Source organism: Pipistrellus hanaki, assembly GCF_964339955.1.
Source record: "Pipistrellus hanaki genome assembly, chromosome: 4".
NCBI lineage: Eukaryota > Metazoa > Chordata > Mammalia > Chiroptera > Vespertilionidae > Pipistrellus > Pipistrellus hanaki.
In genome coordinates this window covers 659,276-681,229 of record NC_140506.1, presented here as the reverse complement: position 1 = coordinate 681,229, position 21,954 = coordinate 659,276, and the positions used below count along the sequence as shown (strand labels likewise).

Here is a 21,954-nt window from a genome sequence, read left to right as displayed (position 1 = left end):
CAGCACTCCCGCCCAGGTTCTGGAGTCCCGATTCTAGAAAGAGGTTCTTCTCCAGATGCTCCTGTGTGGTTTGAAAAGAAACGTTTCAAGACCTTTCTGTGGACAAGAAAAGCATAGTGCTCCCAGGAAAAGGCTCCATCTGTTAGCTTTCCACATAAGTGCCGTCTGTGCTGGGCTGTGCTGGTCCCCCAGCGGCCCAGAGGGGAGCGGTGCCTGAGGTAGGAAGGTCGCAGGGCGGAGTTAGCGTAGCAGCCTGCTGCTCCTCAGGCCTGCCTGCACTGCACCGTGGGATCTGGAAGTGGGTTTGGGATGCTCAGAGTGGTTCACTGTGACTCACCTGTTTGTGCAACAACGTGGCTTCTGGGGTGTGGACGTGCAGGCCGGAGGTGGCGGCATGGTCAGCCCCGCAGAAAAAGCCTGGGTCTCGAGGCTTCTGAGCTGCCTCTGCGGACCGCAGTCCCAGCTCCTTGCTGGGGGGTGAAGCGCGTCCTGGGTGTCAGCAGGGGAGGGGACATGGCGCTTGGCCTGGGTGTCTGACTGCCCCTTGGCGGTTCTGCTCTCTGGCCTTTTCCTGTAATAAGTCATCACGGGAGTCCTAGGAAATGGTGGGACCTGGAGGTGCTGGGGGACACCCCAACACAGGTGAATGCTTAGTTCCTTTTAGAAAATCGCTTTGCTTGAAGGATATTAGGAGACATAACAGCTTAATTAAAAAACAGTAATATTTAACAGGGTCATCTGCATTAAACCAGGATTTTGAATACTAAGGAAACTTAAAATGCTCAGGATTCTACATATCTTAATTGTCTCAAGTATTGTTTATGCAAAAGGACTTTAAAGACGCCTGTCTGCTTTTAGACTTGTTCTCTTTGAAGACAAGCAATGGAATAAAGGTGGGCACAGGCGTGGTCTTGACTGATTGTCACTTGGGTTTCCTTGCCAGGTGGTTACAAGGGGCTAAATGAAGAAGTCATCACGGGCTCTGGGAAGAGTAAGTGCTCATCCTGTAGATGAGGGTCTGACTCTTAGAGTGAGAGCTTTCACCCCCAACTTGAAAAAACATTGATCTCTTTTTTGGGTTTATTCCCTTTTAAGATTCTTGGAAGTCAGGAACTGAAGGAGCAGAAAGTGATGACATTCAAGGTACATAATTTTGTGTGATTCACAGAATGTGTATTGCATTTTAATAAAAACGCAGAATATTTAGAAGCAAAGTTAACTTTTTAAACTTAGAAATGAGAACTTTAATGCTAAATACTGAGGAATTCTATAGCATTTAAAGTTTGATTTTGCCAGTTTTGTCTGTTTCCCTCTTACTTTTCTCTAGTCCTGTAATGTAGCTTCTGTTTGTTATTGAATTCCAAGGACCCAAGGTGACCTACGTCCCCCCGGCCCCGCCCGAGGACGAGGACGCCATCTTCGCGCACTACCAGACAGGCATCAACTTCGACAAGTACGACAGCATCCTCGTGGACGTGTCCGGGCACGATGTCCCGCCGGCGATCCTGGTCAGTGCGACCCCTGCCCCGTACTGACTGTCTCAGCCTGGGGTTCACAATGTATGGTACATCCCTTTAAGTTATCCTAAAGAATACAAGAATTTCATCTTAGTAAACAAAGAGTTAGGAAATTTAAAACCATGTCTACCATCTATATAGCGTTAATTCCTACGTTGAAAGGCTTCTCTAAACCAGGGTGCACATTTTACTTAAATTTACCAAAAAGGATACTTCTTGTAGAGGCAAGAGTTGTGCTTCCTAAGTATGTGAGAAGGTGTGGGTGAGGGGAGCGATTTCCTACGGTGGGTGGGACTTGTTGATAAGGAGCCCTTGTTACCAATCAGTTACTTATGTCTCGTAGGCTTACAGGGGGCAGAGAGTTGCTTTTAGAACCACTGTCTCCTGGAACTGTTCTTACGCGATGGAGTAGTGGTTTGGGTTGGATAGTCCTGGGAGTGGGCTGTGTTAGTAAAGTCACTGTATTATGTAGAGTGGAATTAGGAAAACTGAAAACAAACACAATCTGTTTATGGAATGATTGGCAGTGACAAATGGAAACGAATCACTCCCCTTTTCTTCTAGACATTTGAAGAAGCTAATCTCTGCCAGACGCTGAATAACAACATTGCTAAGGCTGGTTATACGAAGCTCACTCCTGTGCAGAAGTACAGCATCCCTATTATCCTCGCAGGGCGAGACATGATGGCGTGTGCGCAGACGGGATCGGGGAAAACTGTGAGCCCTTCTCCCCTCGTGTGCTGCCCGCACTCAGGTTCACGTTTTTTGAACGTGGGTCCTTCCCCAAAGAGCTTGAATCTCTTGTGGGATTGAGGTTGAAGATGATGTCCCTGAACTGTTGTAAATACTGTACTGGAGGTTTTGCTTCTGGTTTCTGCTTTTATTGGGGTGTGCATAGTTCTGAAGAAAGAGTTTTGAAGTGATTTTAGACTAGTTTTGCAGTTAACATGTTTAATTTTCCTAAGTGTGTTCAGCTCCTTCTGGAACACGGTAGTGTCTAAACCAAAATGATGGAGGGTGAAAGAGGATGCCTGGCAATTTGTAAACTGTGCCATTTCACTTGCAGGCAGCGTTTCTCTTGCCGATCTTGGCGCACATGATGCGTGACGGCATCACCGCCAGCCGTTTCCGAGAGCTGCAGGAGCCCGAGTGCATCATCGTGGCCCCCACGCGGGAGCTCATCAACCAGATCTACCTGGAGGCCAGGAAGTTCTCCTTCGGGTGAGTGCGGCGAGCCACTCCCGGCAGGCGCTGTTTCTGAGAAGGAATGCCTCTCTGTTTGGGGAGAGCTCAGTCACAGGCAGTTATGTAACGCAATTGAAGTGCTCCTTCTCCTAATCTTGTTTGTGGAATCCCTGCTTATTCTTATTTGTAATTGAAACATGCTCGTGAAAAATTAGATGATAATAGAATGATAAGAAAGTAGTGAACATATTGGTGTATGTTCTGGTAGGTTTATTTTATTTTATTGTTTTATTTTATTGATTTTTTACAGAGAGGAAGAGAGAGGGATAGAGAGTTAGAAACGTCGATGAGAGAGAATCATCAATCAGCTGCCTCTTGCTCGCCCCCTACTGGGGACGTGCCCACAACCAAGGTACGTGCTCTTGACCGGAATCGAACCCAGGACCTTTCAGTCCGCAGGCCGATGCTCTATCCAAACCGGTTTCGGCTCAGGTAGTTTTTAATTTAAAAATTAAGTTCAGGTATTCCTAATTTTCTGTCTTTTTATACATAAATATGGAAAACTGCTTATTTCATAATTAGACCTAATTCTTAAGGACTTTAAAATTATGTGTATACATTTTATTTCCCTATTTGGGGGTATTGGAGTTGTTTCTAATTTGGGGCTACTATGAATAAAGCATTCTTATAACCATTGTTTTGAACTCTATCTGGTACATTACTTGCCTCCATTTCATTTAGTTCTTTTTCTAGATTTCTGCAGTTCTTTCATTTGGGGCACATTTCTTTGTCTCCTCATTTTGGCTTCTCTCTGTGTTTGTTTCTGAGCACTGGGTAGAACTGTTGAGTCTCCCAGTCTTGGTAGGATGGCCTTACTGGTAGGTCCTACGGGGGCCAGTGGCACAGTCTCCTCGACCCCCTGGGCCCGTTCTCCAGGAGTCTCTGCTGTGGGCTCTGGCCTCCGGTGGGAGTTGAGCCCTGATGGAAATATGGTGCCCATAGGCCTGCAGTAAGAGGGCTCGACATCCAGAGCCACACGATGCGGTCCGTCCCGTGTGTCTCTGTCTCACCTGGACAGGTCGAAATCCCTGCTGATTTTTACGGCCAGAGGTTATGTGGCCCCTCTTCCTGGCTCTGGCACTCTTGGCTGGAGAGCCGGGTGTGGAGTTGAGGCCCTCGCTCATAAGGGGGAACCTTTGCAATGAGACATCCTTCCTGGTTCTAGCCGCTCGTGGGTGGGGCCCAGCCCTTCTCGCACCTCCCCCCTCCCCACCAGTCTCGGGTGGCATCCTCTGTATCCCTGGCTGTCAGGCTTCTGTTCAGCTTCCTCAGCTGTCCTAAGCTTGATGCTCAGGTGGGTGGGTTTGTAGTTCAGTTGTAAGGTTGATGTGGTCATGGGAGGAAGTGAGCAGTGTCCACCTGCTCTGCGTCTTGCACCTTCCTCCACACGTGCATTTCAGTCCTCACCTACTCAGCTGTGTCGCCTGTGATTGTAAATGGTGTTGCTGTGGTATTGCTTATTCCAGAGCTGACCCTTTCTCTTTATGAAAGATAGTCCTTTGGATGGATGGACTGTGATTTGAGTTTTCTATTGTTAAATACTTAGGTAGTTTTCAATCTTTCAATACTAAAAATAATGATGGCACTGAATCTTATTATTATACAGTCATCTTTGCCCATTATGGGGACATATTTGAAGGATAAATTTGTATGTGTGAACTTACTGGAATAAAATATGTTTTTAAATTTTAATAGTCACTACAGTTGTGAAATGGGTGGCATCAGTTTACCCCTCGAGTGCCAGTGTCCCTACGGTCTTTCTGGTGTTATCACACTTGAGGAGAAATGTTATATTAATCTTCTTTTGTTTTCCTTTTTTAAATAATGTGTGACTAAAAGGTTTAAAGGTCATTTGTGCTTTTAATGAATCATCTTTTCATGTTTTTGTCCTATTTTTGTGTGGGCAGCAGTGGTGTTTATCCTTGTTTTTGAAGAGTTCTTTATCAGATACGTAATAAAATATTTTTCCATGGTTTTTCATATATCAACTTCTTTCTGGGAAGAATTTGATTTTTAAAGGTTGTTGAATGTATGAGGTTTTGTCTTTATGGATTTTGCCTTTTCATTTTGTTAGATGTAAGTGTCTAATTTTCAAGAAACTAGAAAATAACCTATTTTTTCTTGTCAATAGAACTTGTGTAAGAGCTGTTGTCATATATGGGGGAACCCAGTTTGGGCATTCAGTTCGACAGATAATCCAAGGCTGTAATGTGCTATGTGCTACTCCAGGGAGACTGATGGATGTCATCAGTAAAGAAAAGGTAGGCCCCAGGGGGAGGCTGTGTGGAAGAATTAAGTTTGGTTTGGGAAATGGAGACAGTGGTATAAAGAAGGAGATACTTATTAGAGCACCATTTATAGCCATTTGTATGTCAGGCCCCCTCACATTTTTTGAATGTGTTATTGAAATAATTTCAACAGGAGATAAATAGTATTTTTCATTTCACACTTGGGAAAACAAACTCAACATGATCTTGTTATTTATTTAAAACCCCCTAGTTAGCTCTAGAAAGTTAATAGTGCTAGGGTAGAATCTGGATCTGTTTTCAGAATCCATATCCTATATCCAGCCACAGTAGGAGAAAAATGTGATAAATGCTTTTCTCTAGTTTCATATACACTGAGTGGCCAGATTAATATGATCTCTGAACGCATAATAATCTGGCCACTCAGTGTTTCCTCTATAATAAAAGGCTAATATGCAAATTGTCCCCTTGACCAGGCATTCGACCAGCAGGCAGGCTGTCCAACTACCCATGTCCCCTCCCCATGGCCAGGCTGGCCAGACCCTACCCATGCACAAATTCATGCACCGGGCCTCTAAAACACACACACACATACACACACACACACACACACACACACACACACACACACACACTCTGAGTGGCCAAATTATTATACATTCAGAGATCATCATAATCTGGCCACTCAGTGTATGTCTTGATGAAATCTTTTTTCCGCCTAGAGCAGTGGTAGGCAAACTCATTAGTCAACAGAGCCAAATATCAACAGTACAACCATTGAAATTTCTTTTGAGAGCCAAATTTTTTAAACTTCTTCTAACGCCACTTCTTTAAAATAGACTCACCCAGGCCATGTTATTTTGTGGAAGAGCCACACTCAAGGGGCTAAAGAACTGCATGTGGCTTGAGAGCCACAGTTTGCCAACCATGGCCCTAGAGGAAGCCTTTGACAATAATAATTTTGTCTCTCATTTAAGTGTGGGAGCAATAGTAACCAGACTTGTTAATTTTCTAAGACCTTAAGGAGATTTTAGGGCCATGTAGTGATTTTAGGTCTCACATCCCACACTGTTATGTCCCTGAACAATACTTTAAGTTCACTTTCACGAATATGATTTGCTATTTTTTAGCTCTTTTCTAAAGAGGTTACTCCAAACATGCTTTTTCTGCATCAAGGCACTTCTCTTAGAATTCGTACTAAGAGTATCCAGAGGGGGAGGGAGGGTGGGAACGGATGAAAGAGGATGAAGGGCTTAGCCAGAGAACATGCTGTCTGTGTACAGGCCGTGGACACACACAGCTGTGTGATGGTGGCCAGCCGGAAGGGGAGAGGGGCCGGGGACGGTGGGCCAAGTGGGGGTAAAAATGGGGACGTCTGCAATAGTGTCAGCAATAAAAATAAAGTTAAAGAGAGCATCCAGAGAGGGCCATCTTAGCCTGTCACTAAACATGTCCCACGGTGGTACCAAAGTCATTCGTTTCCTGTTTGCAAAAGTGTGCTGCTCTTTATAGCAATAAAGGTTCAAGGTCAGAGGCGTTTCCCAGTTGTTCTTGAGTGATTAGAGAACGGAGAATTTATTCGGGGTTTGAAGGAGTTAGAAAAAAAATTGCCATTTAAAAGACATTTGTATTTGTCATCATGTTAGAAATTTTTATTTCTCAAGGAATCTGACTTTATCAGATAACACAGTCTAGATCTGTGCTGTCCAATTCATCATTCATGTGGCTATTTAACTTCAAAGACTATACAAAATTTAAGATCCAGTTTCCCAGGCACACTAGCCACAGGTCAAGTGCGTGAGTAGCTGCAGTGCCCGCGGCTGGTGTGTCAGGCAGCGAAGATGCAGAATGGTCACGTGAGTACCGGAAGGCCTGCTGTGCAGTATGATATGGATGTTCTGGTTTTAATCGTAACTTATAAAATGTTTAAAACATCAGAGATCAGTGAGAACTGAAATAATCAGTAAAGCATTTTCTAAGTGTAACCATCCTCATTGCATTGATTTCTAATCTTCATCCTTAAGAAAATATTAATAGTTGGAGTAAGGAGAATATTTTAGTTTAATGTATTAACTAGTGTGCATTCTCTGCTCTAACCTTTGAAAATACCCGTAAAGATTGGTCTTAGACAAGTCAGATACCTAGTTCTGGATGAAGCCGACCGCATGCTGGATATGGGCTTCGGACCAGAAATGAAGAAATTAATTTCCTGCCCGGGAATGCCCTCGAAGGAGCAGCGCCAGACCCTTATGTTCAGTGCCACTTTCCCAGAAGAAATTCAGAGGTTTGTTTTCCTTCCTAAGGATGATTGTGATGTGCGTAAGTGCTTTTATAGAAACAGAGGCAGCATGTTTTTTGAGAAACATTGGATTTTTTTAAGATTTTAAAATAGTTTAAAAAGTAGATGTATTTCTAAAAACTTGACCATACTTTTCATTGTTTCTTACCTTTGTTCTTGGCTTTGCATTAACGTGTATGTATTATAGCACAGCTCATAGCTAGGATTTAGTCAGTTCTTACTCAATGAAGTTGTCTTTGTAATTGTTCCTTTTCTTCACATCAGTTACAGAGCTTGGGGGAGCTGGTCTCGGGGAGGAGATGTGCATAGCAGCTGTTGACAGATGTGGTCTGAGAACCCTGCTAGTGTGCTGCCTCTTCTTTGGTTTGCCGGTCCCAAAGCCGTGCGAGCCTGCGGTGCCCAGACAGCAGTGTCGGCTCCCGAATCGGCTGTTTTCAGAGGCGGGACTGTTCTCTCTTTGGGACCAAGACCTCCAGACCTGCAGGCCTGTTGTGGGGGCAGGAAGCACGGGTTCCGTGGCGGGTCTCTGGAGTGATGGGATGGGGCCTTTCTTGCTTGCGCCCGTTGGTGCCTAGGCCCCTGCCCCACAGAAAGATCCTGATTCCGAGTTCCTGTGCCTGTGGCGTGATGCCAGCCTCACAGGGTCTCTTCAAGCCGGGCGCTGGCTGCTTTCCGGGGGACAGGGAAGGGCGGCGCCAGCTCCTGTCCGATGGCAGCTCCAGAGACCCAGTGTGTCATGGCCTGTGGGCCGCCTGTGCTCTGCACAGGGCCCGGGCCTGGCAGAAGTCGCATGGAACCGCACACCCCAGGTCCTCAGACGGGACTGGCTGGCAGTTCCTCACCAGTGTCTGCGTGTCTACCCTGAAATAGGAAAGCCCTTGGTGTCAGCCGGGCCAAATGACCATGTGTGCCCATCGGGCAGCAGTGTCTGCTGAGGCTTTTCCTGAGCCGTGTTGGATTCTGAGCCTGGGAACGTACAGGAAGTCGGGTGGATTCCCTGCTCGTGGGTCGTGTATCATTCAGTCCCTGACTCCTCGGTCGCGTCCCTGTCTTCTGCCTGAGTCCGTGCTCCTCTCCTCATGCTCGCCGAGGCCTTGCAGCGTCCGTTTCGCTGGCTGGCACCTGCCTGCTGCCCGTACCCCTGGTCTCTCCTGAGCTCTGGCGCTCAGCTCTCCCCTCTTGGCGGCATTTTCCTCTGGGCTGCGTCACCAGCAACTCCTGCTCCTCACGTCCACACTGAGCCTCTTCCCCTCCCTCTTCCCAGTTTTCCTGATTGGGATCACGGTCTTTTTAAGCCCAAATCCTTTGAATTATGTTGAATCCTCCCTCACATCCCTTTACATCTCTGCCCTTGAAAATTATTCAACTTGGTAGTTATCCCTAAAATGTTTCGAATCTGTTAGTTTCTTCTCTGTTTCCAGCCATAATTTAGAGCCTTTTCAGTTTCCCTCTGCTTGTGGGCTGTAGCTCTCTAACCTGCCTCCCTCCCTCAGCCCCTCTTTTGCGTTAGAAATAATTCTAAAATGAAGTCTGACCCTCTTGGACATTGATTCAAAATAAACCCGTCATGTTTCCCATCCCCGCAGACTAGCAGCTTTCAAACGTTCCCCTGCCACTTGCTTCCTGGAACGGTCTGTTTCTGCTCTGTGAGAGCGGCGTCCTGTGGCAGGCAGGCCGCACTCCATCCTCCTCGTCATCTGTTCTCATCTCTCCTCTCCTTTGGCATGGAAGCCTCGCCCACCCATTCCTCACCACACTCTGACCTGCCGCTTCCTCAGATCAAGCTTCAAACTCGAAGACTCTTCTGAATAGACATCATTTTAAACCGTTTAAAACACATTGTACATTTATTGGAACGTAAGAAGTGTTCAGTAGATGCCTTTGTAACACTAGATTGTTACATAAATACATTAAAATATCTACTATAAAACTAAAATGTGTAAATATTATAGTAGTTATTTTTATATAAATGGATGTGACACCTCAGAGGCAGAGACTGTCACATTCATCTTGGTTCCCCAGTGCCCAGTCCCAGGTGGGCCTGGCACAGGCACTCACGCTGTGGGTAGGGAATGAGGAGGAGGAAGGGCAGCAAGGAACTCCAGACGCTGTCGAGGTGACGGACGAGAGGGTGCTTGCTGGAAGGAGGTAGATCAGAAGGAAGCCCTTCTCTCTTTGTGGTGGTGGGGGTTGGAGGAGCAGGTGAGGAGAAAGGAGCAGCAGTGATTGATGAAGAATCTGGATGCACTGAGTTAAACTATTTCCACGGTGTTCTAGGAGGCAGCTAGAAACAAGGGAGAGAAGGGGACTGAGGTGGATTTGGATCTGCCCTTTCATCCCCCAGACTCGGCTCTGTGACTGCCAGTTCCCCTTCTCCACCTCCCAGGTCTCTGGGGCACCTGCGCCTGTCAGGAAAGATGCTGGTGCCCAGCTTTGAGCGAGCATCCTCAGCCGCCTGGCCTGGCCCCTGGGCCCTTACCTCATTTTTTTGCCTAGTTTGTTCAAGTATGATTTTAATGTGTGTCACGACGTGAAAGGCACTGACCTGAGGTCTGGTTTGTTCATGATAGTTCATTTGAAGTTTAGTGACTTGATAAACAGTATTTTGCATGATAAAAGCAATGAGCAAAGAACAGAATTTTTGCATAAACTTACATTTCAGTGGAGCATCCTTTTCATTGTTACACACACGTTTTATAGTTTTGTGTGGGCAGCACATGCAGTTGGAATTACTATGTCCATTATTTGACACAAACTTTTCCACTAGTAGTTATGTATTTTGCAGAAATTAGTATTTTATATTGATTTTTGAAAGGAATGTTTGGATGACATAAGTATTTACCTGATGTTGTAGTTGTTATGATCTGTCTTGCAGGATTTCAGCAGATGCTTTTGCGTGTTAATGGAAGAGGTAAAGTGAAGGAATAATCTTTGTCTTTCCAGGATGGCTGGCGAGTTTTTAAAGCTGAACTACTTGTTTGTTGCTGTTGGACAAGTGGGTGGCGCATGCACAGACGTCCAGCAGACGGTGCTCCAGGTGGGCCAGTACTCCAAGCGAGAGAAGCTGGTGGAGACGCTGCGGAACACAGGTGTGGCGCGTGTGTGGCCTCTCGTCTGGTTCTGGTTTTTTAACGCTGCTGTTAGTGCTGTTTGGGATGGGTTTTAGTAAGTTTATTTTCATTCTTTTTCTAAAGCTGTTTTTATGATTTGGTTTTCTGTGTAAATTATATAGTAGTGTAGTCCTTTCTCCTCCATAAAGCTTAAAAGTAGGAAGGATTTGAGACTTTGCTTAACAGTATTTGACTAAAAACTATTCCAGCAGAAAAACATGGGTTTTTGCTTGTTTTAGAAAACAGAAAGGCTTAGTAACATACTTTTACATCAGACTCTTCTCCACAAAAGTGAGCTCTGCTGTATTTCTCGCTCCCGTTTTTGCTTCCGAAGGCCTCCTGTGCTCATGGATTGGAAGCGTCTTAGCACTGGAAGGGACTCTAAAAGACCTGACTCTACTTCCTCACAATTCTGAGGAGAAACCCAGTTCCCCTTCCCAAAACCATTCCTGTGGGAAGTCACCCCTGTGTCTCTGTGTGTGAGGGAGTAGCTGGAGGCTGTACCTGAAACAAAACTTCCAGGAGGGCCGTCTAAGGCCTCCCACCTCGCAGGGAGTGGGATGGAGTGCGTTACAGACTGCACGTCCTGCCCTCCCTCCTCCCTGTAGCTGCTCTCTCTGTTTGAAGGGAAAGAGGCAACATGTGACGCTAGAAACCATCTGGTTTCCAAAAGTGAGCAAAAGAAAGAAAGCATTTTTTAAAGGTGTCTGGTATTTACATACAGGTGTCCCTCAGAAATATATGCCGTACACACTTGAACAGCTGACTCAAACGGGATTTCTCTCCTCCCAGCCCAACCCAGGAGGGGATATTTGTGTCCCGATCCGACCAGGCGGTTGGTGGAGGAACTGAGAGGCACTGGTGGATGAGAAGGTTTCCTCCTCGCCTCCCTTTCCTTCTCCTGAGTTTTTAGTTTGCATGTTAGTCAGTTTCATTGTCTTCATTGTAGGTGATGAAAGAACAATGGTCTTTGTTGAAACTAAGAAAAAAGCAGATTTTATTGCCACTTTCCTTTGTCAAGAAAAAATATCAACAACAAGCATTCATGGGTGAGTAGGTGAACACCATTTCCTAGGAGGGAGGCGGGGTCTGCTTGCCGATTGTTCAGAAACATGAGTGTGTGCCACGGATATGATAGAATCCTAGGATTCATGTTCGGAATTCTCAAAACAAAACTATTCTTCTCCTTCACTTTAAGGTTTTATGTGAACTCAGTGTCAGGGACGAGGAGGTCAGGCCTGTCTTAGGCTCCTCCTCCCGAGGAGGGGGGACTCCTCTAAGGTGCCCCTGCAGGGCCGTGCTCAGAGCCCACGGCTTCCTGTGCCGAGTCTATCTCTGGGCCCACTGCGTGCTACAGCATGTTACCCGGCAGGACTGGCCCTTCACCGACTGTACGTGTGAAATAACTAATCAGTGACTGTGTAGAATGCTGAGGTTATACTTTGTCAAAAACCTGTATTTTTTTAAGAAGTATTCTAATCAAATTAGTGTTTCTTCCAAGACTAGAAAGATTATTAATAGAGATTACTAATAGGTGAGACTTGACATCTGTCATCCTGGAGTTCACAGTTTGGCTGTGTGAGTCAGCTATACGTCACCTGCAGCTGGGGATGGTGCTCCCGCCTCAGAGCATTGGGGAGCTGTGTGACACGTGGTATGTGAGAGAGAACATTAGCGTCACATGTTGCTGGTATTAAAAAGAAATTTAACGTCAATGCTTTTACTGGCATTAAAAATAAATCCACACGTCAAACTTTAAAGGCGCTCCTTATCCTTTTCTTCAGAGCTGTCCTAAATACCTGCTTTCCTTTCTTCCAAGTGACCGGGAGCAGAGGGAGCGAGAGCAGGCCCTGGGAGACTTCCGCTGCGGGAAGTGCCCCGTGCTGGTGGCCACTTCCGTCGCCGCCAGGGGCCTGGACATTGAGAATGTCCAGCATGTGATCAATTTTGACCTGCCCTCCACCATCGCCGAGTACGTTCACCGCATCGGGCGCACCGGCCGCTGCGGGAACACCGGCAGAGCCGTCTCCTTCTTCGATCCCGAGTCAGACCGGCCCTTGGCGCAGCCGCTCGTGAAGGTGCTGTCGGACGTAAGTGTCGGTCGTCGAGCTGCACCAGTGTCTCCCTCAGCGGGAGATGGGCACTGCACGCGGGCATTCCGGAAGGTGGACGGCAGTCTCTGAGGCTGCGTCTGCGCATGTGGTTCATGTAGCTCGTTTGTTTTAAAGGCCCAGCAGGACGTCCCCCCGTGGCTGGAGGAGATCGCCTTCAGCACCTACGTGCCCGGCTTCAGCGGGAGCAGCAGAGAGAACGTGTTCATGTCGGTGGACACCAGGAAGGTTGGTGGGGTGGTTCAGACGGGGCTTCTAGTCACTCCATGGACATATGTCTGCTACTGTGACGTGCCGAGAACCGCCAGCACTGGCCTGGCCATTGTTTTTATACCTGAAGGTTCCTGTAATATTTCTCTAAAATTCCATGTATATAGGTGTTTTTGGTGTTAGAGGTGAGGAAGTAACATCAGGGTTTATACTCATCAGTCCCCCTCTCCCAAGTGTGCTGGCATTTTAAATTCTAATTTGGTATCTTTTGAACTTCCTGTAGGAATTCTTTATTTTTGGAATTCTTGCCACATTATTACTAAGATACAGTCCTAGAGACATGAGTTGTACATCTTTTTTTAAAAATATATTTTGATTTTTTTACAGAGAGGAAGAAAGAGGGATAGAGAGGGATAGAGAGTTAGAAACATCGATCAGCTGCCTCCTGCATATCCCCCACTGAGGATGTGCCTGCAACCAAGGTACATGCCCTTGACCGGAATCGAACCTGGCACCTTTCAGTCCGCTGAGCCAAACTGGTTTCAGCTGTACATCTTTTCTGATGTGTCAGTTTCTAGGCAACAGAGACAGTGAGCATAGGAATCATGAAGTAGTTGTGCGTATCATTGGTGTCAGAGCTTTAAGTTTCTCTATTTTGCCAGATTGTTGGCTTGAAGTGTTTTCCTTGACTTCCCCGGGGAGCCGGGCCTGGTCCCCAGAGAGCTGGTCCTGGAGACGTGCTGCCTGCTCTCAGTGTGGGCCGTGGAGCCGGAGGGGTCAGCACACTATCTCTCTCTCTCTCTCTTTCTCTTAAAGAATTTCCATGGCAAGAGCACTCTCGGCACAGCAGGCTTTCCCTCTCCGCAAGTCCCGAACCCAGCAGATGACGAGTCGTGGGATTAAAGCCACAGCAGCCTCCAAGCTCGGATAGTTTTGATGCAGAGAAGCAATTTTGATTTTGAGTTTTTAACGGACGTGTGAAACCCAGTACTCGTACCTCCTGTCGTTCTGTTCTTACTCCCGCCCTTGAACCCCCTCACTGGCCAGTTACGTGAGAGGCTGATACAGATGGTGTTACCTGCAAAGATTAAAGCATTCTAGACATGCTTCCTTCTGGTGTGTTCTTTAGGGGCTGCAGACGTGCTTCCTGTCCGAAGGCTAGCTGACTCTTAGGCGAGGGTTGATGACTCTCGGATAAGCAGCAGCGTGGGTGATGCGCTTGGTGATAAATGATTGGGCTCGGTTTTCAGTGCAAGGAGGCTTTGGCCAAAGCAAAGGTGTGTCCCTGGAACGTGAGGCAGAGGTGAAGTAGGACCCTCTGCTGGCAGCTTCTAGTGGTCAGAGGGCCCAGAATGCAGCTCAGTGTGTGCACGTGAGGTCTGAACTCAGTGGCCAAACGTGGTTTCTGTCATGTGCAGATTCCTCGAAAATAAAGGCTGAGACCCTGCCCGCTAAGCCTTGCCACCACGCTTTTCCTTCGTTGCATAGCGTAGTTTCGACTCCTCTCTTGAGAAATTTGGTGTTATGAAACCAATGAAGTGAACAAAGTCATCTTATCTAAATTAAATGTTAATATATACATACACGAACACACTGATGTAATGATGAAAATCATTCTTTAAATACAAACTAGATCAACAAAAAACAACGTTGCTCCTTCCTGCCAGAATTAACCTTTTGATTTTTTAAGATTAATGAGGGAAACGGCCCCCTTTTCACTTGCCATTATACATCTTAAACTTACTGTGTCTAGAATGTAAGAAGTTCTTAGATCATTGAGTGAATGAACCAAAACGTTAAGACATAAAGCAGTGAGGTGTAAATAATAGGGCGACAGAAATTATCTGTCTTGAGTGTATGTTATTGTTCACTTAAATCCAAAGCATCATGTCCTCAACATATATCTTGTAGGAATTTGGTTAATAAATGAAATCACATATGAAAAGATGTTAGGATCACTAGTTAGATGCCTGCCACATGCTATATTTAAAATAAATTTCATGTGAATTATACAACTACAAACATTAAACCTTTGAATTGAAGGTGAGAGTTGATTGTAAGCTCAAAGGACAGACATGAAGGAAACAACAGATTTGATGACAAAAGGATTACTTATATTAAAAGAGCCAACAGGCAAGTAAAACTAACACTGCGCCTCCCCGGTCTCTCAGTGTGCGAGTCTGTCGGTGGCTCGTAGGATCTGGGAGACAGATGCACAGACACCAGTGGCTCTGAGAGAGGTTCCACCATAAAATATGGGAAACACTTCGTGACCTCACTTCTGGAAAAGGCAGAAGGAGCGGGTGTCTGCGTTGTTATTGTAATGTCTCTTAATTTTCTCTCCCAGGTTGTTCTGTTCACAGAGGTGATTTACAAGCCATTTCTGTCTTTCCACTTCCTCAGAGAGCTTCTTGGTCTGATTGCTTTAAAGGCTTTTGACTCCCTCGATGTCACATGTAACTGCATTCCTAAGCCACAGGTAAACGTGGGAAGAAAAGCACGCACAATCCACTGTCTTTGCAGCCCGATCGCAAATGGCCCCGGGTCTCATGCCTCATTTCTACGTATAGGTTTGCTGTCTTTAGAAGAATATCAGAGTAGCAGACACACACAAGATGAGAAAGGGAAATGTGATGGTTTAAAGGAAGCCTTTTCTTAATTGCTGTCCCCTGTCGCCTTCACCTGCCTTCACCGGGTCTGGTCCCATCACGTGTTCCTCGGCCTCACCAAGCCTAGACTTCTGTTGACTTCTGTATGAGATGTAAATATCTAACCACCTCTCCTAGTCGTTTCCTGTTTTCTCCAGCTGTGTTGAGGTAATTGACATGCAGCACAGTGTGAATGTAAGGCCGGTGGCATAAATGTTTGTGAAGTGACTACTGCAGTAAGTTTAGTTAGCATTCATCCTCCTCCTCACACAGACACGAAAAAGGTAACAGCCCCGGCCAGCGGCTCAGTGGGCTGGAGCGTTGTCCCACACAGCAGAAGGCAGCAGGTTCGATTCCCAGTCAGGGCACATAGCTGATTTCAGGTGGATTCGGTAGGGCGCCTTCCGGAAGGCAGCTGATAGGTGTTTCTCCCCCTCCCCACCCCCCTTCCTTCCTCTCTAAAAATCAATGAAAACATACCCTTGGGTGAGGAGTAAAAAGCAAAAGAAGGAATACTGGCCGCTGTCAATCCTGTGGTTGGGAGTGTCGGCAGTGAGAGGATGATAGCCGCCTCCCCTCCCCCAGTTCTCTTCCCTCCCTGGGACGTGCAGCCTGCCGCCTACCTTTCCAGAGTCAGCACCCGCCTCCTGCTCGTGCCCAGCAGGCCGGCTCCTTCCACAGCCATTGTCCTGGCACCGCTGGGCCAGCCATCACAGTCCGACACCCGTGCCTCCATGGTGTTTGCAACCTTGGGGCCTCTGCGTCTCCAGGGAGAATTATTAGGTCAAGATCAAGTGAAGTCTCCGTCTTATACCGGGGTCCCGATTTGAGCTGGGCATGGGAAGTTAAGCGGCCATGGGGGCAGGAGATTCCCTCAGCAGGGGTGAGGTTTCAGGCCCCTGCAAAGTTTTGGGGGTGAGGGTCTATGCCCCATCTCAGCTGACCCCCAAGTTCTCTCCCGATGGCCTCTCTTCGACTGTGCCTGTCTTAGGTTGTTCCTCCCCTGAGGAATCTTACCCGTCACTGGCTAACCAGCCATCCTCCGGGCCAAACAGGGTGATGTGAGGTTCAGTTCTGTCTCCTACGTATCCTATGCCCCTGTGGCCTCCATGTCCAGCTCCTGTTTTAGGATTCCCACGCCTGCTGGCTGGGCCCCAGCACTGATCACATATCTTGGGGAACCCAGGTTTCTTCTCCAGGGAGGACCCAGCTCTCCCCACTGGGTGAGAGATCCATGGTACCGGTCATCACAAGGCTTCAACCTCAACATGAACAGAAAGCTCAGGCAGCAGCTGTGGGCAACTGGATTGTGAGAACGAGGGGCCAATATAGAATGCTCAGGTGCCTTCCCAGGGGGCCCTCTACACAATGAAATCCTTTCATGTCATTTTTAAATTGCTGCCAGACATACAAAGAATTGGTTTGTAAGTTTGCTTGGGATAATTGTATATTATGCTTTTGTAATTTTAGAATATTAAGAGATGTGTTATCTTTGTCTCCAAGCACCAAAAAGATGATTTTTTTATTGATCCCCAAGAGTTCGAGGAACTATTATATCAGTCATATTATAGTGCAAAAAATTAAAATTTAAAAGCTATCAAGATTATATTATAAAATTTTCCAAAGCCTTCTAATATTTAAATCAAAAAAGGGGGAAGTAGAATATCATGTAAGGGGAAATATCCTGAAAGTAAATTACATCTAGAAAATTTGTACTTCAGAAAATTGTAATGCTAACAGCAAGACACCCATGAAAAACACACATGGTGTCAAAACAAGCCAGAGGAATATCATTTGAGCAAAAAATGAAAAAGGATCCCAAGTCAAATTTATAGAAAAATTCCTTTATTAACTTTTGGTAGAGAATATATTTTCAGAAAACAACTTCAAGACCATGTGGATTCTGGCAACAGAGAGGAATTGACAGGATACTCCAACCATGAAGACAGAAGAGAAGCAGTCCAGAGATGGAAGTCGCTGATGACGCCTTACCATAATAGCAGTCAGCAGCTGTGTATCACTGCAGGTTGCCCAGGACCAAACTAGAAAGGGTTAGACCTGCATTACCACCATTTCCCCACCATCCAGAACTGAAATATCATTGCTGACATGTACACATAAGGAACTGTTTGACATTGAAATTGGGTCTCAAAAGAACTGGTGGCCCAGAAAGAAACTCACTACAGACTAATTCATATGCCTTTCAGCATATCGATTATTGCTTGTCTCATTTTTGATTCTTATATTTCCAGTAGGACATGATCTCACTCATCTAGGGAAAATGGTGAACACCATAGACTGATGAACAAAAACAGACCCAGAGATAAGGAGCCATAGTTCAGACTGTTGGACCTCTAAGGGAGGGTAGGGATAAAAGGGAGAGATCAACCAGAGGACTTATGTGCACACATATGAGCCTAACTAGTAGTCAAGGACAATGGAGGGGCAGGTGAGGGCATGAGTGGGGGGGATTGAAATGAGGGGTTGAGGACAACTATGTGATACCTTAACCAATAAAGAAATTAATAAAATAATAGATCAAGTGAAAAGTGATAAAACCGTTCACACACCCACTTGCTTTACCCGGACCGTTTGTTTACTCTGTGGCTTGCTGTCCTCTCCTCACAGGAGCGGGAATATACCCCTTCCCCCGGGTGCCTTCTAGGATCCCGCCCCGCCCCAGTCCTCTGGAAGCTGATGGCGAGGGCGGTGTGCTGGGGCTTCACCCTGAGGGGCCTTGCTCCAGCGAGTGCCTGCTGCGTCCACTGCACCCCTTTTCTGGAAGGGGGTTTGGCTGACTTCCCCAAGTTTTCTCTGTTCTCTGGTAGATTGTACAGTCTTCTGTACCTCCTGTTTTATGGTTTTTCATCTCACGTTCTGGTAGAATTTCACTCTCTCCCAACCCTTTCATTACTTTCAGTTATCTTTTCTTTCCAAGAGCTCCCTCACTTCCTCTCGTTTTCCCAAACGCTGCTTCGCAGGGCGTTTCTGTCCACTAACCTTTCCCCTGGGACTGAACAAGATGTTTGTTTGTTTTTACCTCCAGCGTGTTTTTCGCTGTTTGGCCTCAGAAACCTTCAGCCTCCCTTGCGTTCGGGTTTTGGGGGAGGTTTATGTAGACCGGACATGCCAGCGTTGGCCAAATTCAGCCCTCCCCCGATGTGGCCCTTCCCCCGGGTGCTCTCCCCGCTCTGAGTTCCCGGCCTGGGCCCCGGAGGCTGGGCTGGGCCGGCCGAGGCAGCGCGCCTGGCTTCCTGTGAGTCCTCGCGCGTGACTGAGCCGAGGTGGAGTGGAGGGAGGCTCTGGGGTGGAGGGGCAGACGGCCTCCCGCTGTCGCCAGGGTCACCTGGCTCACGGCAGTGCTGCCAGTCCGTGCCGGGCGGCAGCCGTGGCAGAGGCCTCCCTGCGCCCCGGCTCACACAGGTGGGCAGTGCCCATGTCGCCCCTAACGTCAGAGAAGACAGCCTGGCACTTGGGAGGTGTGAGTGCTGCGCACACTATCCAATGTGTTAAAGCATCTTCCTGCGGCCCTTGTGCGACGCTGCCCTGGGCGGCCGCGGTGCCCGCTGTGGGCCTAGGCCCCACAGGGCCCCATCCTCAGAGGGACCGCCTCCCTCCCTCTGAGGCCTGATGGTGCCCCGCTTCCCGCGTCGGCCTGGGAGAGCCGAGCAGCCCGGGAGCTGCCAGTGCTGGGGAGCGGCTCCGGGCATCCCGACCAGGCCGGCTCCCCGCTCAGCCCAGGGACGCTGCCAGGGCCCGGCGGGAGGCTGGGCGCTGGGACCCACCGGGACCCTGCCCACCGGAGCTCCGCGGCCGGCATCCAGGGAGCGGCCCGGGGCGGGCGGGCTTGCCCTGGCCACCCTCCGACCTCAGGCGTGCGTGTCTCCTCTCACCAGGACTGGCCCCTGGCTTTAGGGCCCAGCCCAACCTGAGGGCATGCTAGGGCCCGCCCTCCGCCACACGGAGAACCACTTTTCCAGAAGATCCGTGTCCTGAGGTTCCCGGTGGAGGTGAGCATTCAGGGACCCGCCTCTGGACTCCCCCACAGGAGGCGGTCAGGGTGCGGCCAGGCCCGGCCCAGTGCCCGTAACTGGCTGGCTCTCTCCTCTTCCAGGAACACTGTCCCTTCACTGTCACGCTGTGCATTTGTTTCCACAGACCAGCTTCCGTCCGCTGAGATGTCCCTGCCTCTCACTGTTCCCTGGGGCCTGCGTTCCGGGAGCTCGGGGCACACCCTGCGTGGGCCTGGCCGGCAGGGCCGTGGCACCCGGTGGACTCCCCTGGGGCCTCCGCCTCCCTGTGGCCCCCGAGCCGAGCGCAGGACGGACGCTGAGCCGGGTGTGTGGGCCGAGCCTCCCTCCAGCCGGTGGTCCTTGTTCAGGGGCAGTCGTGTGTGGTGGACAGCGGGCTGCCATCTGAGAAACGGGCGCTGGACCCCTTGCCGCCGAGCGAGCGTCCCAGAGGCCTCACGCCTGGGCAGCGAGACCTGGGGCCGCAGCCCTGACTGAGCGCCGTGGGCAGTGCGAGCAGAGGTAGCTGTGCCCAGCACAGAGGAGGCACGGCGTGTGGTGTGCGGTGGGCAGGGGCCGAGGGCTGGGCCACCCCGGGGGCGGGGTGTGAGGAAGGCCAGACATGCTGCTCACTGTCCGTTTAGAAACTTATAAAAAACAGGTTTCTTTCTCCAGTGACACATTGACCTTCACGTTCTCGCACCCTTTTACTTGCTGAGCTATTCCTGTGGTGGTGTTTTTGTTAATCCTCACCGAGGGCATGTCCCCTCGATTTTTAGGGAGACCGGGAGGGAGAGGGAGAGATACCATGGGAGAGACATGTCCCTTCCTCCTCAGGGACCACCCCAGCTCCCTGCGTCCCCTCAGCTGCAGCCGTCGGTGCCCTGCCTGCCCTCACCCCCGGCAAAGCCTTCGAGGTCACAGACGGCCCTCTGAGGCCTTCTCCCAGGGCCGTTCATACGGCCGGTGGCACTGCCCCCTCGCTCAGGTGCGATGCAGTCCCAGGCCGCGGTCCTCTCTGAGCTGCTGTCACCCGGCCCCCGGGTGCTCAGAGACGAACTGTGAGGGGAGAAACGCCGCTTTTCAAAACCCTCACCGAAGAGGGATAGAGAGCGTGGGAGGGAGGGAGGAGGGGGAGAGAGACGCTGATGAGAACACATCAATTGGTTGCCTCCCACCCGACCGGGGCCAGGGATCGAACCTGCAGCCAGGGTGTGTGTCCTGGATTGAGAATCAAAACCGCGACCCTTCGGTCTGCAGGCCATCTCTCCCCACGGAGCTCCGGCCAGGGCCACGCCATAACGACGCCCACGGGGGACACCGGGGCACTGCCAGCATGAAGCGAACTCCGGAAGCTCTGTTCCTCCAGACAGCGCAGCTCCAGGTGCTGACGCAGCTCCAGGTGCTGACGCAGGGTCACCCTGACCGCTCGCCGCTCCTGGGGCCGCTGGAGGGCACGCTGCAGCCCGGGCCGGGCGCCCCGCACCGGGCCACAGGGGCTCCGTGTGCAGCCTGCGGCGTGGCCCCCGATGGCCTGCCGCCTGTTCTCACCGCCCTGGCCCTGCGCCGGGGCCCCTCGGACGGCGTCCTCCAGACGTCCGTCTGCGGGGGCCGTGTCCCCCGGCGGATCTGCGCTCTGGCAGCCGCTGCCCTCCACGCAGCCCGACAGGAATCCCCGGCATTCCTCAGCGGCCACGTCAGCTCCGGAGGCTCCCCACGCCTCACGCACCGTCACCCGGTCCAGGTGGCTGTCAGCATCGCAAACACACCGCCGCTCCGGCCGTGGCCGGCTGCCGCCGAGGAGCTGCCGCTGCGCCTGGCCCGCCCCCCGGGGCTCTGTGTCTGCCGTCCCCGTCCCCTGCCCTCGCCGCGGCCCCTCCGCCTCGCCCCCGGCGCAGGCCCCGTGCTGAGGCGAAGCACTCCGTGTCTGAGAGCTCAGGTCGGGCTTCTTCCGGCTCCCTCCTGAGCCCTTCCTGATCTGCTTTCCCCTCCGATGTTGTCAGTCACAGAGGGATGTAGCCGGCCATGCTCAGAGGGGTCCCACGCTCCACGCTTGCACCGTTCGCTACGGGAGACCGGCACCAGGCGGGGCTGCCTGGGTTCTAGCGCTTGCTTTGGACAAGGTTCTCCATGGCTTTGGCCTCAGTCTCCTCATCTGCAGAGTGGGAGCAAAACCATCACCCGTGCCCCTGGACCGTGGTGGCTCAGGCACGAGATCGTTAGCGTGAAGGTCATTAACGTGACGATCGTTAGTCGCCCCGCCCGCACCTGGGAAGCCCGGGAAACGGCCACCAGGGGCCGAGGCGGGGCAGCCTCCTTTCCGTGAGCGCCTGAGGCACAGCCAGCGTGACGGGGGCTTTGCGTGAGCGCCTGAGGCACAGCCGGCGTGACGGGGGCTTTGCGTGAGCGCCTGAGGCACAGTCGGCGTGACGGGGGCTTTGCGTGAGCGCCTGAGGCACAGCCGGCGTGACGGGGGCTTTGCGTGAGCGCCTGAGGCAGAGCCGGCGTGACGGGGGCTTTGCGTGAGCGCCTGAGGCACAGCCGGAGTGACGGGGGCT

The 21,954-nt window shown here is 50.0% G+C and overlaps 1 protein-coding gene across 1 annotated transcript in view; it reads left to right on the top strand.

The window, feature by feature from the left end:
- The window catches only part of DDX4 (DEAD-box helicase 4), a 42,013-nt gene extending 28,168 nt beyond the window's left edge, over positions 1-13,845 (top strand). Inside the window, exons 11-22 of the mRNA XM_084880999.1 lie at positions 944-991; positions 1,096-1,143; positions 1,366-1,508; positions 2,082-2,234; positions 2,584-2,738; positions 4,894-5,023; positions 7,126-7,292; positions 10,251-10,396; positions 11,367-11,466; positions 12,237-12,507; positions 12,646-12,756; positions 13,555-13,845. Of these exons, the coding sequence (XP_084737125.1) occupies positions 944-991; positions 1,096-1,143; positions 1,366-1,508; positions 2,082-2,234; positions 2,584-2,738; positions 4,894-5,023; positions 7,126-7,292; positions 10,251-10,396; positions 11,367-11,466; positions 12,237-12,507; positions 12,646-12,756; positions 13,555-13,641 (1,559 nt within the window). The 3' untranslated portion in view covers positions 13,642-13,845. The remainder of the gene's footprint in view (positions 1-943; positions 992-1,095; positions 1,144-1,365; positions 1,509-2,081; positions 2,235-2,583; positions 2,739-4,893; positions 5,024-7,125; positions 7,293-10,250; positions 10,397-11,366; positions 11,467-12,236; positions 12,508-12,645; positions 12,757-13,554) is intronic.
- Positions 13,846-21,954: the final 8,109 nt, after the last annotated feature.